At 36.5% G+C, this 18,071-nt stretch overlaps 1 protein-coding gene across 1 annotated transcript in view; it reads left to right on the top strand.

Moving 5' to 3' along the window:
- The window catches only part of Ankrd31 (ankyrin repeat domain 31), a 162,877-nt gene that overhangs the window by 95,287 nt on the left and 49,519 nt on the right, over nt 1-18,071 (top strand). Inside the window, exons 19-21 of the mRNA XM_052742836.1 lie at nt 11,783-11,945; nt 14,721-14,836; nt 16,888-16,975. Coding sequence (XP_052598796.1) covers nt 11,783-11,945; nt 14,721-14,836; nt 16,888-16,975 — 367 coding nt within the window. The remainder of the gene's footprint in view (nt 1-11,782; nt 11,946-14,720; nt 14,837-16,887; nt 16,976-18,071) is intronic.

The following is an 18,071-nucleotide window of genomic DNA, read 5'->3' as shown; positions in this document are numbered from 1 at the left end:
AATGCTGAGTATTATGCCATTGCACATGTGTGTGAATGTATATGAATATGAAAATATGTGTGTCTGATTTCCTGTGTCCATCAACAGACATGAGTTCTTTACATACATCTCCTTCATTGTGAATAATGATGCATGGCTATGGGAGTGTAGAGACCTCTGAAACGGTGGCTTTACTCCATTCATATATATGCAGTGATGGGATTGATATATTAGGTTTGTCTTAATTTTCTGAGGAAACTCTGAACCCTGTAATTGCTATAGTAATTTATATGCCCATCAGCAATATACAGGTGTTCTCTGTATTTTCACATTGATGATACATTATCTTTTGACATTCTGATAGCAGTGATGGTGTGATAAAATAAGTCTGGAAGTGATTCCTTCTCTTCAGTCTTTGGGAGAGCTTGTGAGGGATTGGTCTTTATTCTTTTTTAAAGGTTTTATAGAACAGTAGTGAGGCAATTGGTCCTAAGCTTTCTTTTCCTTTTTTTTTTTTTTTTTTTTTTTTTTTTTTTTTGTGTGTGTGTGTGTGTGTGTGTGTGTGTTTTGTTTTTTTGAGACAGGGTTTCTCTGCGTTATTTTGGTGGCTGTCCTGGCTCTCACTCTGTAGATCAGGCTGGCCTCAAACTCACAGAGAACCCCCTGACTCTTCCTCCCAAAAGCTGGGATTAAAGGCATGTGCCACAACTGCCTGGCAAGCTTTCTTTTAAGGGAACAGTTTTTATCATTAACTTAATATCTTTTCACTTTGTCAGAGTGTTGAGGTTTTTGATTTTCATGAACTGATTTTGGAATATTATATCTCTTGTAATCAAACCTACTTCTTCCAGGTTATCCAATTAGCATATAAGTGGACATAGTAGTTTTTTATGGCCATTTTATTTCTGTGGTATCAGTTGTATTATCTCCTTTTTCACATCTTATGTTATCTATTTTGATGCAAAACACAGCTTTCACTCCAGGGAAACAGTTTATTCAGAATCAAATATACATGACCATGCAACCGAAGCATAGATTCAGTTTGCCACAAATAACATGTTACATTATGGAAGTAGTTACATGAACTCTTATAGTCACAGAATAAAACCATAAGCCAAAGCATTTACCAAATACAATGCTGGGGACATTAGATTGGTGGGTTGTAACTAAATGAGGAAAACTCTATTATGAGGTTTAAATGTTATCTAATGACATTCTCAGCCCTGGGGCTGGTAGAAATTAGTGGCCGGCTAACAGTACATTCCAAGTGTTTTACCAGACTGTCAAAAAGATGTTAGTCAATGTAATATATACATATATATATATATATATATATATATATATATATATATATATATATATATATATATAATGCATGTGTAAGTTTCCTGTGAAACACAATGCAATGTACAATGAATATATACAGTGAAAAAGGGATGTTACCTGGGATACAGGTAAACGGTCAATTTGAAGGAACTGAAAGTAGACCAGTACTGTTTTATCTCTAGATCTGCAGCATTCTCATTCTCCAAAACCATGGAATTCCAGTCAGTCTGTGTAGTGAGTCACCTGAATAGCTTCCCTAAGCGGAAACATTGCATTTATATTCATACTTTTTCACTGTTGAGAGATAACTGATTTATCATAGGCATGGCTTTTTTTCTAGGAACTTCACTTCATATGTACTTCAGCTTGCCAATTTTGTTAGTGTTAAAACAAAACAAAACAAAACACTGTTTTTTTCTGAACATTTTTGTTTTTCCTCTCATCTCTGTTTTCCTTGTGTTCTGGGTGTTTGTTGTTATTATTTCTGTTAATTTGAGGACTAGTTTGTTCTTTTATTTCTAGTTCCCTGATGTGTAAACTTAGTTTATTTAAACTACTTTCTTTTCAAGTTAGATGTTTATTGCTGTTTTCTTTCCTTCTTAAGTCTGTTTTTACTTGTTTCTCAATTTTTGGTAATTTTGTATCCTTTTTTCATTTTTCTTATGTTGCATTAATTTCCCTATTTTTTGGCACATTGGTTGCTCAGAAAATTACTATTTAATTTTCACATATTGTACATTTTATATTTTTCTTTTTCCCCTTGAGATAGGGTCTCTCTATACAGTCTTGGCTGGCCTTGAACTCACAGAGGTCCCCTTGCTTCTGCTCCAAGTGCTGGGATTAAAGGTGTGTGTCACTATCCGGGCCTTCATTTTCTTTTCTTTTCTTTTTTTTTCTTTCGGTTTTCGAGACAGGGTTTCTTTGTGTAGCTTTGTGCCTTTCCTACATCTTGCTCTGTAGACCAGGCTGACCTTGAACTCACAAAGATCTGCCTGCCTCTGCCTCCCGAGTGCTGGGATTAAAGGCATGTGCCACCACCGCCCGGCTTCGGTTTTTTTGTTTTTTGTTTTTTTGTTATTGACTTCTAGCTTCATGTTGTGGTTGAAAATAATAGTTGAGATGATACAAGAATTTCTCAGTCTTAAATTTCTCCACATTAGTTTTGTGGTCTAATATATTATCTATTCTGGAGAATGTTTTTATGTTTTAGGTAAAAATATATATTTTGCTGCTTTGAGCTAAATGTTTTATTTGTTATTGGCCTAATAGGCCAATTTGATCTAAGATGTAGTTCAGGTCTGCTGTTCCCTTGCTCGTTTTATATCAACACAGTCCATTCATTATTGATAATGAGATCTTGATGTCTACTCTTATTAGCATATTGCTACCAGTTTGCTAATACTTGCTCTGTGTATGTGCTGTGATGCATTTATATCTACAACTCTGACAGGCTGTCATTCTATCCTTTGATCTCTTGCCACAGTTGCTTTCTTTAAACTATTTGTTATTTCAAATACAAGTACAACTGCTCTTGTCAGCTTTGACTTTCCATTTCCAGGAACACTTTTGCCATCTCTTCACTGTTAGCCCAGGATATAAAAAGGCTTACAGTTAAAATGAAGTTTTTTAAATCTGTTTTCCCACTCTATATCTTTTGTTGGATAATTGGTTCTATTTACGCTTAAACCAGCTATTTATAAGTAAGATCTTATTATTGACATTTTGGTTTTGGTTTTGTTATTTCTGGCTGTTTTGAAGTTTTTCCTTTTTTTCTCTTTCTCTATGAGTTGGTGATTTTATCTAATGGTATAATTTGATTAACCTCACATTCTCTTTTGTTTTTCTACCAGAAATTCTTGCTTTGTAGCTATTTGGGGCTTGCATTTAAAAAATTAGTATAATCTCTGTTTTATAATGATGATAAGTTAATTTTAGTTATATAAATACATAATATTTTCCTGACCAGAAAAAAGAATATATGGTTTTGAAATGGAAGAAAGCAAACAGAAAGAATCATTAAAATAATAAATTGGTTATTGCACAAGGAAAAGGTCAGTTAATGCTAAACCACATAAATAAATATCCACATTTTATAGTGGAGAAATCAAATTTTTAGACTATTATCTTTAAAAAAGACCACATTTAAAAAGTTAATTCTATTATTTGTATTAGACAACTGGAGATTGATTAAAAAAGACTTCTAGAACCTGGTATATAGTGGTTTATCACATCATTATAATAAGGATATACCTATGGTTCACAGAAGAAAAAGATGGAATGTGGAGGTATTTATGAGGGGATTCTTTTATGTTGTTCTTCACAAGACACCACACAAGGTCTTATCTCTCAACAGTGAAAATGTATGAATATAAATGGAGTGTTTCTGCTTAGGGAAGCTATTCAGGCGACTCACTACACAGTATTTTTATTTTAGGTAACCTGTTCACGTATATCAAAAATTAATACTCACAGAATCATAAACTACATTGGGGTGTGTGTGTGTGTGTGTGTGTGTGTGTGTGTGTGTGTGTGTGTGTGTAGGTGTGTAGGTGCATGTGTGTGCATATGGAACCCAGAGGTCAACAGCAGGTTTCTTGCTTAGTCACTCTCCATTTTAGATTTTGAGACAGGTTCTCTTAGTGGACCTTCTTTTACTGACTGAGCTGAACTAGCTGTCAGGCATTAAACAGGAATCTTGATGACCACCCCTTTTTGAGATTTCCTTTATTTTATGTGTATTAGTGCTTTGCCTTGCCTGTGTGTCTGTGTATCATATACATGCAGTGCCCATGGTCGCCAGACGAGGGCATCAAATCTTCTAGAATTGGAGTTACAGTTAGTTATATATCTTTGTTTTCTTTTGTTGGTTGTGAGCCTAGACTTCAGCAGCTGAGCCATCTCTCCATCCTTATCATAATTTTTTTAGACAATTAATATGGAACACAAACCTTTTGAAATAAGCAATGGCTAAGAGAATTTATTTCCTAATGTTGTTGCATTAAAAATAGTAAAGTATGAGACTGAATAGATGGTTCCATATTAAGAGCACTGGCTATACCTTCCAAAGGACCTGGGTACCCACATGGCAGCTCACAGCCATCTGTAACTCCAGTTCCAGGGGATCGGATGCCCTCTATGGCCTCCGAGGGCACTGCATGCATATGGTACATAGATACAGCAAAATACTAGTACACATCAAAAATAGTATGCAGCAAAATACCCATATGTGTACAATAAAACAATTTTTAATGTTAGTGATTTAAAAAATAATTTTTTCACTTTATAAATATCTTCAAAAGAAAAATTAAATGCTTGGAATAGAATAATACTGCACTGTAGAACTAATGCATTCAAATAAAATGAAAGATAAGAGTAGCCAAAATAAATAGGTAATGAGAAATTGAAATAGTCTATTATAACATTCATATAATAAAGGAAATGATTTACTATTTGAAGACATGGGTGACAACTTAAAAAGATATCATTGAAAAAGCACCAAGGCATGGTGGCTTCTGACCCTTTCATCAAGCTGTTAGGAAAGGAGGAGGAAAGGAAGAGACGCTTGCAGTAGCAGCAGGAGGTGGACAGTGCTGCCCTTGTTTGTGCTGGTGTTTAGTATAGACCTCTCTGCAGCACCACCATGTGATTTGTTTCCCCTCAGCTAGACTGTCTGAAAAACAGAAGCAACCAGACTTGCTAATTACAATTTCCAGTGTAAATGATCCAATCACTGACAGCTTTCTATCATTGTCACAAATACTTGAAATAAATTGTCTTATAAAGAGAAAACCTTTATTGGTTCATGGTATCAGAGATTTTAGTCTGCAGTTGATTGGCCTTACTGCTTTAAGCCTGTGCTGTATAGAATAGTGACAGAAAGCACATGGATAAGCAAAGCAAAAGAGAGGAAAAGACATATTGCATATGTTCCCAGTGACTGCAGGACTTCCTACCAGTACTGGAGTTTCTACTCCCTCTCAATGCCAAGGTAAGAAAGCCTTTAACACATGAGTCTTTAGGGAACATTCCAAATTTAAACCATTGCACCACTTCAGTGAAATGGTAGAAAACTGCAGATTGGATAAAGAAGCAAAACCCAACTAAGTGTGGTCTGTAAGAAGCTTACTTCAGTTATAAAGACACAGATGGGACCAAAGCAAAATTATAGGAAAGATACACTCCACAAATAATAATAAAAGAAGGCATGGCTCTGGCAGCATGTGACAAAGTAGATTTCAAAGCAAGTGCTATTACTAGGATATAGACGTTTAATAATGATAAGAGAACGATTTACCAAGAAGATATTACAGTTCTGAAAGCATGTGACACAATAATTAAATTACAAGTGCATGAAGAAAACCTGACAGAATTGAAATGAAGTTGTAAAAAATACATAGTCATAGCTGGAGACTGTAATTCTTCTAATAAATGATTTGGATATAGAAATTTTGAACATTTCAACTTAGTTATCTATTTGATATTTATTGATGATGTCATCATTTGTGACACTATGCATTCTTTTTGAGTGCTCATAGAATATTCACCAATATAGATCATAGATGCAGACCATGAAATTAGTTTTAATAAGTTTAAAAGATTTTAAATCATGCAAATTATATTTCTAATCAAAATGAAGTGCAAGTATGTACTAATGATTTTTCTTTTGCTGTGGTAAAACACCATGACTCAAAAGAAACTTAGACAGCCTGGACTACCCAGTGAGTTCCAGGAAAGGCGCAAAGCTACACAGAGAAACCCTGTCTCGAAAAACCAAAAAAAAAAAAAAAAAAAAAAAAAAAAAAAAAAAAAAAAAAAAAAAGAAACTTAGAGGAGACTAGAGTTCATTTGGGCCCCTGGTTTCAGGGGACTTAGTACAGCATCGCAGGGAAGGCATGGTGGCTGAACAGGAATCTAGCTGTCCACAGTTTAGTCTACACTAGAAGAGGGGCAAGGCTATCAACCCTCAACGCTCCAGCCCTAGTGGCATACTTCCTCCAGCGAAGCTCCACCTCCTAATGGTGCCGACCACCTGGGGATCAAGTGTTCAAATGTGTGAGCATGTGGGAGACATTTATCATTCAAACCACCACATAATCTTGATAAAAGTTGTAAGCTTTTCAAATATTTAGGAATTTAAACATATGCTTCTAAATAACCTGTCGTACACAGAATAAATGGCAGAGGATTCATAAACTATTTTACTGACTTAACACAATATATGAAAATTACATAATGTAACTTGTAGGCGGAGTTTTTTGTCAGGACTGCAATCAGCTGTGTTCTGCCAGCCGCTTCCCAAGCAACCATTCAGAGACTTAATATTAATTATAAATGCTTGGCCAATAACTCAGGCTTATTACTAACTAGCTCTTACAACTTAAATTAACCCATTTCTATTAATCTACATTCTGCCACATGGCATTACCTCTTTCCTCTCCCACCTCCTGTTTCCTCTCCATGTATGGCTGGTGACTCCTCTGACTCCACCCTTCTTCTTTGTGCTCTCTAGTCTGCAAGTCCTGCCTAACTTCTACCTGTCCAACTATTGGCCAGTCAGCTTCTTTATTAACCCAATCACAGTGACATATACTCACACAGTATAGAGGAATATTCCACAGTAACTAAAGCAGTTGTTTGATGTAGGTATAGAACGTACTTATTTATGAGATAGTCTCATGTACTCCAGGATGGCCTCTAACTTACTTATAGCTGAGGATGACCTTGAACTCTAGATTCTCCTGCCTTTACCTCACAAGTGTGTTCCATCTTACCCAGTTTATATTGTGTGCGGTATTGAATCCATAGTTTCATGCATGATAGCGAGTGCTCACTAAATAAAGTCACATACCTAGTCCTATGAAATCTAGAATTTTAAATTTTTATAACTTCAAATTTTGCTTTACCAAGAAAGAAAAAAACTTGAGTGACTTTAGATTCCTCTTAAAGAAACTCTAAAAAAAAAAAAAAAGACCAAAAATAAAGACAATAGAATTAGTGAAACACAAAACAAACTATAAAATTAACAAAAGGAAATCTTATTCTCCGAGAAATTTTTTTTCCTGGCCAGATTTTAAACATGACAGACAATAAAAGGCTAGCGAGGGACTATTGTTAAAATCTTATGTTAATAAGTTTAACAACTTAAATAAAAATAAGCTGTTCCCTTGACACAAACTACCAAAGCTTACAAACAAAAATAATCCTTATAACCCTATATCTGGGAAAAATGAATTTATATTACAAACAAAACATAACAACAAAACCCCAATACCTTACAGTAGGTTTCAGGTTCAGGTAGCTTAACTTCCTCACTTAGAGGAAAAAATGAAACTAACTTTAATAGACAAACTCTTCCAGAAAAAATAAACAGTTCCTAACAATTTACAAGGCTAGTGTGATTTTCACACTAACCTAGACAACAGGCAAAGGAATTGTAAGTAAATAAAAATACAAATTAACATCTCTTAAATATTATACATATGCAGCATACCACTTCTGTTGTATATTCCAAGGAATCTTAAATAAGCTCACTGTAGAGATGCTTATACATGTTTATTGATCTACTATTTACAATAGGCAGTATAAGAAACCAGCCTGCATATTCAGCAATAGAGGAATAGAGACAATGTGGTCTATATACTCAGTGGAATTTTATTCACCTGTAAAGAAGAATGAAATTATGTTGTCTTCAGGAAAACAGAAATTGCCATACTCGGTCAAATATTGCACCTTTTCTCTCATCTATAGATTCTAGATTTAATATGTATATATGTCCATGCATATACATATACATATATGTGTGTACATATATACAAAGCCCATGAAAGTAGAAGAGGTCTAAGATGAGATAAGAAGAATGTAAAGAGATGGAGAGGGGGAAAAAGGGAAGGTAATGGGAAAGAAAGAAAAAACATCCCATTTTCTCTCATGCAGAATCTGGATTCAATTATATATATATGAGGGACTGCTGGGGGGGAAGGTAAAACCTAGATTCAATTATATATGTGAGGGACTGTTGGGGGAAGAAAAAACTAGATTCAACTATATATATGAGGGGCTGTTGGGGGAAGAAAAAAACTAGATTCAATTATATATGTGAGGGACTGTTAGGGGGAAGAAAAAAACTAGATTCAATTACATATATGAGGGACTGTTGGGGGAAGAAAAAAACTAGATTCAACTATATATATGAGGGGCTGTTGGAGGGGAAGAAAAAACTAGCCAGAGAGGAGGAAGGAAAAGGAAGATCAGTGGTATGTGTGTGTATGTATAAGAGCAAGGTACAATAATATATATGCATGAAATTTTCATAATGAAACCCATTATTTTGTATTCTAACCAAAAAAAAAATTTTAAATCTTTAAGTTAGGAAAGCAAGCAAAATTACAAACCCAGTGATCAGTAACTTCTCTGAAACTGTAACAGACATACCTAAAAATTAAAACATGATTTTTTTTTGGTTTTTCGAGACAGGGTTTCTCTGTGTAGCTTTGCGCCTTTCCTGGATCTCACTCTGTAGAACAGGCTGGCCTCGAAGTCACAGAGATCCGCCTGCCTCTGCCTCCCGAGTGCTGGGATTAAAGGCGTGCGCCACCACCACCCGGCTTAAAACATGATTTTAATAAAGAAATGTCTCTTATAAAAAGTAATACTAGCCGGGCGGTGGTGGCGCACGCCTTTAATCCCAGCACTCGGGAGGCAGAGCCAGGCGGATCTCTGTGAGTTCGAGGCCAGCCTGGTCTCCAAAGCGAGTTCCAGGAAAGGCGCAAAGCTACACAGAGAAACCCTGTCTCGAAAAACCAAAAAAAAAAAAAAAAAAAAAAAAAAAAAAAAAGTAATACTAGCCGGGCGGTGGTGGCGCACGCCTTTAATCCCAGCACTCGGGAGGCAGAGCCAGGCGGATCTCTGTGAGTTCGAGGCCAGCCTGGGCTACCAAGTGAGTTTCAGGAAAGGCGCAAAGCTACACAGAGAAACCCTGTCTCGAAAAACCAAAAAAAAAAAAAAAAAAAAAAAGTAATACTATATTAACTACAATTAAATAAACATAAGCTAATAAAAGAACATATTTGGAAAATTATTAAAATATACTGTTGAATCTAGAATTATATACAACTATAACATGACCAAATGGAGTTTATGTCAAAAATGTGAGATTAATCTATGTTTGAAAGTCAATGTAATTTATCAAATTAATAGACTGAAAACATAGAAAATGCCTAATTATTTGGAAAGCTGTGCCATGTTCATGGCTTAAAAGATTTACTGTTGCCTATATATTTGTTCTAACTAAATTAACACATAGATCCAATGAAATTCAAAATCTCAACAAATTCTCATAAAAATTGATAAGATGGTTTTAAATTTACATGGAAATGAAAAGAGCTGGAAATAGCTGAAACAGTTTTGAAAATGCAATCTTAGATGGTTCAACACTGTGGAGTATAGATACTTATTCTGTACCTATAATAATAGAGGAATGTACATCAGGCCAATGTATCTTAACATTAGCACAATTGACATTTGAAGCTGAATGTTCTTTGTCATGGAGTGCTACCATGTACATGAATAGGTTGTTTAACAGCATCACTGACGTCTGCCTACTCAGTGCCACTAGCATCCACAACCTCCATTTGTGATAACCAAAAATGTCTCCAGACATTGCTGAATATATCCTGCTGAATACATCCTGGGGACAAAACCACCCCCAATTAAGAACCACTGAGTTTTATATACAAATCAGTTGAACAGAATATAGCACGTAGAAATGTGGTCATCTGATTTTTGAAACTGATACTAAGGTGAGTTGGATAAAGAGTTGAAATCTTTAGATTCCTGTTTGCACATTTTTAAAAGCCTTTCACTATATAAAAATTAACTTAAAATGGGTCATAAACTAAATGAAAGAGTTAATTAAGACAACCTCCTTTTAAAAAAAAACAGAAGAAAATTTGATTTTCAGGGCATGAGCTTTAATGACTGACTCTGGTAAGTTAGACTATGAAAATTAAAAACATTCTTCAAAGACATGAGCAAAATTAAAGAACAAGACTCTCAGATTAGGAGAAGCTGTATTTTCTAAGTCATATTTACAATAAATAGTAATTTCTGCTGGCTCAGTGGCTTCTAAATGTCTTCTTCGCCTCTATATCTGTATAAGCAGAAAGATAAAGACCTATTGTCACATAGTGTGCCTCCATTTTACCCGAATTCTGACCATATTTTTACCATCAAATGTTCCTCATGGTTTGAGTTACTGGCTTTTCTGTGCAAGTAGGATCGCTGGCTATTGGACAGCTTGACTCATACTTAATCTGATTGTTAGCTGTTTTTAATTTTGGTCAATTACAGACTTAATTACAACACACAACTTCTTTCAGATTTTTTACGTTATTTTCTATGTGCCTGAGTGTATATGTGTACCACATGTATGAGCCTGTGGAAGGCAGATGGATCCCTGGAACCAGAGCTACAGACACTTGTAGCCACCATGCTAACATGCAACTTTTGTTTTAGTTTAGTTTAATTTTTATTAATTCATTTATTTATGTGTGGGCACTTGTAGGGTACTTACGGCATGTGCAGAAGTCCAAGGGCAACCTGTGGTAGTAGATCCCACGTATCAAACTCAGGTCATCAGGCTTGGCAGCAAGCACCTTTCGTCACTGAGCCAACTCTCTAGCCCCTCTAACACTCAACTTTGAGTTACTCAGAGTAACCTTATTTGTATTAGAAATGCTTTCTCCACAGAGGTCACAACCTCTTTGACTTGTTAAGTGCCACCTCCATCTTTGATATCTTGTGATCATAATTATCGGGAAACATTTCTATAGGGAGAATTTTAGAATTGGATATTAGGTTGGTAGTTTAATTCACCTTAATGCTCGTCCAAATGGAACTTCATTAAACTACACTGAATTGGTAACTTGCAGTAGAGTTGTACTATAATGTAGTCCAGAAGCAAAGCTTTCCATCTTCTTTACTCTGTCCTCCAGCACATTGGGAAGAACAGTAGGACAGTATTAGAGACTCCACATTTGCATACAAGTGGCTGAATCTGCAGTATAAATCTGTGCTGTCCAGTACAGTAGCTGTGAGCTACATTTTGCTATTTGAATTAGAATTAATTTAATAAAGAATTCTGTTACTTAGTCATATTCACTGTGTTTCAGATACTCATCAGGGCATATATTGTTTGCAGCTACTTTTTGGGAACAGAGAAAGTACAATTCTGGGCAGAAGTGATCTAGAAGTGGTATTACCTATGCTTACCTCTTTACTGCAAGGAAGCAGCATACCGTGTTTAATACTAGTGTTTGTGTTTTCCTGTGAGGGCCAGCCAAGCCCAATCAAAGTTACGGTGACCATATCAAATGTAATTGAAATGCTTTGTGTCGATACAGTGAAGAGATGTGCTTGGTGGTGGTGTCTTAAGATGAAAGCAGATATATGTAGGCATAACTGAAAAATTACCTTTCAGGCTGCTGAGATACTCCTAGAACATGGAGCAAACCCTAATCAGAAAGATCAGAAACAGAGGACTGCTTTGGAGGAGGCAGATGATGAAAGAATGAAAGAACTACTGAAATCTTACGGTGCTGTGGAGACCAGTAATGGAGAGGAGATGGGCTGTGCAGTGACTGGTATGCACGTCAGCATTACATCCTATTTTAGACAGGTGGATAGCTCTGCTTAGCAAAATGAAATCTTTGCATATATAGTGTAATTTATAAATAATATAATGTTATTTCCTAACTGGTACTAGGTGTTTCCCTCTCTTCCTTAAACTTAAATATCCATCATTTATTTCTAGAAATTAGTATTCTAGAATTTGATTTAGGGGTGGAGAGATGGCTCAATAGTTAAAAATACTGGATGCTCTTCCAAAGGACCCAGTTCGATTCCCAGCACTCACATGATGGCTAACAACCATCTATAACTCCAGTTCCAGGGTCTCTGGTGCTGTCTCCTGGCCTCTGTAGGCTACATACATGTAAGCAAAACACCCATACACATAAAATAAAAATAAATCTCCAAAAATAAGTAGAATTTATAAATCATTTATTACTATTAGTTTTTCCTTCCCTACTTTCCTTTTAAATTTTTATTTTTTAGTTCAAAGGATGCTATTTTATTAATATTGTCATGGTATTATATGAAATTTTTCCTTGATTTTTAAATTTCTATACAAATTTTCCCTGAGGGGCAGTGCAGTTAGGCATTTGTCTCATGCCTGAATCTTATAGTCCTTTTGGAAGATCAGTCTCTAGGTTCACAATCACTTCTGTGGCACACTGGATGCTTACATTTGTTGTTACTGGTCTTCTAGAAAGAGTATCTTGGAAATGTCATCAGAAACCACCTATTTGGATGTCTCTGGGACTTGCTGGAGGTTGTGTACTTCTGTATCCTTACATATTATTATTCAGGAAGACACCCAACTGCCCCTTGAACACAGCCTAGCAATGCAGAACACTAGAGCATCAGCTGTTCGTCTTAGGGTTGCTTGGCTGACTGGAAGCTGCAGTTTGTAGTCTGTACACCAAGGAAAAGGATCAACACATACTGCTTGCTACGGGAGAGACCCAAATCCAAATTGGTTCCTACAGAATGTGTCCACTCGCGCACCATCATAAAGCTAGAAAACATGCAAGTCCAAATATTATTAAGTCTGAGCTATCTATTTCTGGAAGAAGCAATAATAAACAAGTGACAAAACTATAATTTATTGATAAAATAACAAAGGATAATGGGCAGCTATTAACATTTTTATTACCCAAACAGTATAAACTAGTGGTGTTCAATTATGGGAGAAATTGGAGATTTAAAAACTAGTATATACACACACACACACACACACACACACACACACACACACATATATATTTAGGATTGAAGAGTAAATAGAACTTGGATGTGGGGAAAGGAATTCAGTGAAGAACCCTGTGGTACAGGACAGTGTGAGGAACGTGTGAGTGCTAGAGGCACAGGGCAGATGAGCTTGGTGTGTGCTATGTGAGAAAGGAGCAGTAGAGTATTTGAATGAAAGGCAGATTTATTCTGTCATCAAATCTTACACATTCAAAATTATGTTTTCCATAGATAAGCCTTTTCTTCCACAATTCCCATCTCCAGGACCTGGTGTTCCTAAGTGTAGTGTTAGGGATTGAGCCCAGGGAATATGCATGTGTATGTGAGGAAAGCCCTTATTACTAATCTGTGCTACCAAGTCCATATGATGCTATTGGATTGGAGTTACTGGAATGAAACACACACCAACTGCTAAACAAATATTAACCTCCCTACCTTTGTTATGAGATAGACAATTGAAACCAAGCTGCTGATTTACTTGTAGAAGTGCCAGAAAAGGGTAACATTACATCAAAGTCCTTGCAGCTAAGATTTCATTACGTTAAAATTTGTAATAATTCCTGAACTTTTTAGATTTATAATAAAAAGAATATTTCAAGAAAATGTATAGCTAGGCAAAAATGTATGGAGTTATTTTGCAATAGTTTTCTCTGTTTAAAGTGTTGAAAGAGAATTGTTTTTCCTTTTCCTCATGATTGAACCTTGACTCAGAAGAGACTCAGTAATGTATCCGCTCTTACTGTGGAGAATTCAGGAGTGAGAACATGTCTTCCCTAGCCTACCATGCTTCTCACCAACTATTGGTTTTCAAGGGCAGATGATTCTCTGATGTGATTGGTTAAGACAAAGAATATACACAGTGTAATGATTTATTAGTGATCTAGATCATATGAAGGTCAAGGTTGGGACTCTTAAAACTCTTCTCTTTCTTGGGGCCTCAGTGTGTTTCTCTCCCTTTTTACAGCCATACCTGAAGATTCAGGCTGAGCTCAGCATACTGGGGAATCTTGGCGTTTGGAGATATTGGGACTCTGCTGTAAAGTGCTTTCTCTGTCCCTGTGTCTACCATTTTTCGAGTATATACTTCCTTGGTCAGGTTCCCAGAGGAATGAAGTGCATAAAGCAAATGGAGCATAGGGCAAAAGGAACCCATAATAGGAAAAGAGCTCAAGAGCCTACAGAGCAATGAATCAGAGTAGTGAGAAGCATGGACTTGGATTCAGATGACATCTACTTACAGTAACTAACTGTGATATTGGGAAATTTCCTAAGCTTCTCTGACATTTCACTTCTATAAGATTTCTAACAAACTACCTATTTCAAAAGGTTCGTGTGAATATTTGAATATTTAACTAGGATGATACACCAGAAAATAATCTAGTATGTGATAAGTGCTTATAAAATGTTGCCATAGTTAATAATAGTGAGAAGCTACCTAACATTAAGACAGTAATTGTAACCTTAATTTATCCTTTTCATCCTTATCACAATTAAAACTGGTAAAACAACGTTTTGAACACTCTTATTTTCTAACTTATTTTTAAAAGTAAAACGTCCTGCTCTCCGACCAAAAAGATGTAAGCCATGTACTTGTGACGATGAAAAAGCAATTGATCCTCCTTCGCCCTTCCATGAAGCGAAGAGGAGTGAAGGCCTTCCCGCGGTAAGTGACGTGGAAGTTCCTTTCATTCTTCAGCCTAGAAAACACCGTTCCTTCAACTAGTCGGCCACCGGACATTGACTGCAGTCTCTCCATTTTAAGGACACAGATTGAACGTGGGTTTTTTATAACATCAATTGAACAGATGGGGTAAGAAGATACACTCTGATTAACTCTGTTGTCTGCACTGACTAGGGAAGTATAAATATAAGCTGCTGTCCTTTCCACCCTGCTTGGCTGTTTGACTAGTTCTTTGCCCACAGGAAGTGCTACTATCCATTGTTTGATCATTCACTCCCCAAACTGTCCATGACATGTAGTTTATAGAAGACTCCAGATCTTGATAGAGAATGAGAAAGCTACCTGGCTTAACTGCCTTGCCTTATAATGTTAGAGTTTGCCGTGAAAACCATTAATAAAGGTAGGTGTTTGCAAAAATAACCTAGCCATTGCTCAATAAAGGATATTTATAGATAGACTGATTTAATAAGACTGATATTTTCAGTTAAAAACCACTAAGTTCATTAGACATAACCTTAAGTAAGGTACCATCTTCAATATTATTTTGAATACAGCTTAGTTCATTGTGTTGAAGATTGAGTACATCTTCATTATAAGCAAGACAGGAAAGTCTTGCACAGATAATATCCTAAGGTAGATGTTTAGCCTGGGCACAAGTGTAGGTCTTCTGTTTGCTTCTGTATTCATAAACACTTCACCATATAAAGGGATAGACCTTGAGCTTCTTTTTTATTTGTTTTTCAGTTTCATATTTTATAGTTTTACTGTGATGTATTTAATAAATGGCAGTGCCAAGATTGTTTTACCCTGTCTGGAAAGTCAGCCCACTGGGTAAGGCCCTTGCCACCAAGCCTCACAACTTGAGTTCCATCCCTAGGTCCACATCCGCGCGCACGTGCACGTGCACACACACACACACACACACACACACACACACACACACACACACACACAAATAAATAAATAAAGTGTATAGTAATTAAATGTTTTTCTAGATATTACCAAATAATTTTATTGTGTGTATTTTCCACATTCCTTGTAAACACCACAGTAAAAATTTGGAGCAGTATACTTCAGAAGGCTTTAACATACAATTAAAATAATAAATATATATTGAGAATTTATGGATAATATGAATCAGCACATCAGTCACTTATAACAATTATGTATGCAGGATTTTGGAAAGCATACACAAAAATAAAAACATGTTCCTACTTATAAGAACTAATGAGAAAATGCTTTTGTAAAGGCATTATATGGCTCTGAAATTATTAACTTAACAAAAGTTAAGTCAGTATGGATTATGTCAGGCAGAGGTTTTATGTATGAGATGGATTTTATAGAACAATAATAACCAATTTTTGAGCTCTTAGTTTATAATAGTGTTGTTCTTAACATTTGACATGAATATATCCTCTCGGCTCAGGCATAAGAGGAAGAGGAACCTGCTGCAGTCAGTCAGCTGGGAAGAAGTGAGGCCAGGGGCACACACAGGCAGACTGGCTCTGGAGCCCACTTCGTGGTTCTTACAAGAGAGAGAGGGAGCGGGCAGTGAGCTGAGTGTATTTCAGGGAGGGAAATTCATGTCACCACGGGCACAGAGTAGGAGAGTTAAACCCCTTTCTTAGGCTTTTTGAGAATAGTGTGTCATCTGTCTAGGACTGTGGGAGGGATTTTGATACTGTGCAGTGACAGTGACAAAGTCTTGAAGTGGACTTGTTGCATGTATGATCATGAAGTAGTATGTGTTGGGTTTTTTCCTCCTCCCTTATCTACAATTTTAAATGAAGTCAGAAATGATAATTCCTTGTATGGTTACTCCTTTTCTTCTGTTTTTCAGTAGATCCACTACATAAATCAAGATATATCTAAATGTGTTTTTCATGTCTTCAACATTCATTCATTTAAGGTTACATAAAACATGAGAACAAGGAGAGATGAGCTTTTAAGCTACATATTATTTGTATTTGTCAGACTATCAGAAAGCATATCTTCCCTCTTATAATGGAATTCCTAATGTTTTCATCCGGCAGCATCAGACCATCAGTGCTATTCTACAAGACATAGAAGAAAAACAAGAAAACTTATTGAAGTTTGAAATAAGAAACTCTGAAGATGCAGGTAAATATGTACTTCTTATTTCAAAGTTCATAACAGCTGAAAGTGTGAACTCTGTATGTGTGAGTGTGCGTGAATGTGAGTGTGTGTGTGTGTGTGTGTGTGTGTGTGTGTGTGTGTGTGTGTGTGTGTGAGTGTGTGTGTGTGTGTGGTGTATTCGGGCAGGCATAGGCCATGGCACATGTATGGAGATCAGAAGACAGCCTCAGGCATTTTTTTCCTCATCTTCCATCTTGTTTGAGGCAAGGTCTCTTTGTGGTTTGCCGCTGAGCTACGTACACCAGGCTAAGTGACCCACGAGCTTCCTGGTTTCTCCTGTCTCCACCTCTCATCTCTCCTTAGGTGTACTAAGATTATAGACACACACAACCACACCTGGCTTTACCTGGATTCTCAGGATTTGAACTTGGTTCTTCATACATGGCAGGTGCTTTTACCCACTGAGCCATTTCTCTAGCCCCACACAGACTTTTTAAGAAAATATGACAGTACTTAAGGTGCTCCAAATTATAACAAAAGTCAGTAATACATACAAGTAGTTTATGAAATTTTTGACACAGACATTTCTATGCAAAGTCAAAATAGCATTGTAGTGGGTCGCCATTCCAGCTTTGATCTGGAAGTTCCAACCCCCACTGAGGCTTCGGTAACTGTCACGCGTACAAGGCGGGGCCAAGAGAGGACGCTGAAGATCAGAGATCTGGATGTGCTGCCTCTCTTGGTTCCTGGACCCTGGACGGTAGAGGTAGACTGAGCAGAGTTCTCCAGAGAACACCGCCAGACTGTGCTACATCTTCCCCAGACCCTGCAACCTACCTATCCCTTCATTTGTAAGTTACGCCACTAAATAAACCTCCCTTTTAACTATGTGGAGTGGCCTTAATAATGTCACCAATATAGCATGCATCATGTGAGAGACATTTTGAACCTTAACAAGAAGTAAACAACTACTAAGGATATGTTCAGATGGAGGTGTGGCTTTAACCCAGGGGTCAGGAGTGTTGAGCTTGTTGCTCTTTGAATGCTATCTTAGCTTTCCTATTGCTGTGATGAAAACATGCTTATCCTCTCCAGTATTGTCTCTGATAAGTAAGTACAC

This window comes from Peromyscus californicus, unplaced genomic scaffold, assembly GCF_007827085.1.
Source record: "Peromyscus californicus insignis strain IS unplaced genomic scaffold, ASM782708v3 Scaffold_18__1_contigs__length_77618521, whole genome shotgun sequence".
Taxonomy (NCBI): domain Eukaryota; kingdom Metazoa; phylum Chordata; class Mammalia; order Rodentia; family Cricetidae; genus Peromyscus; species Peromyscus californicus.
This window is presented reverse-complemented; position numbering and strand designations above follow the sequence as displayed.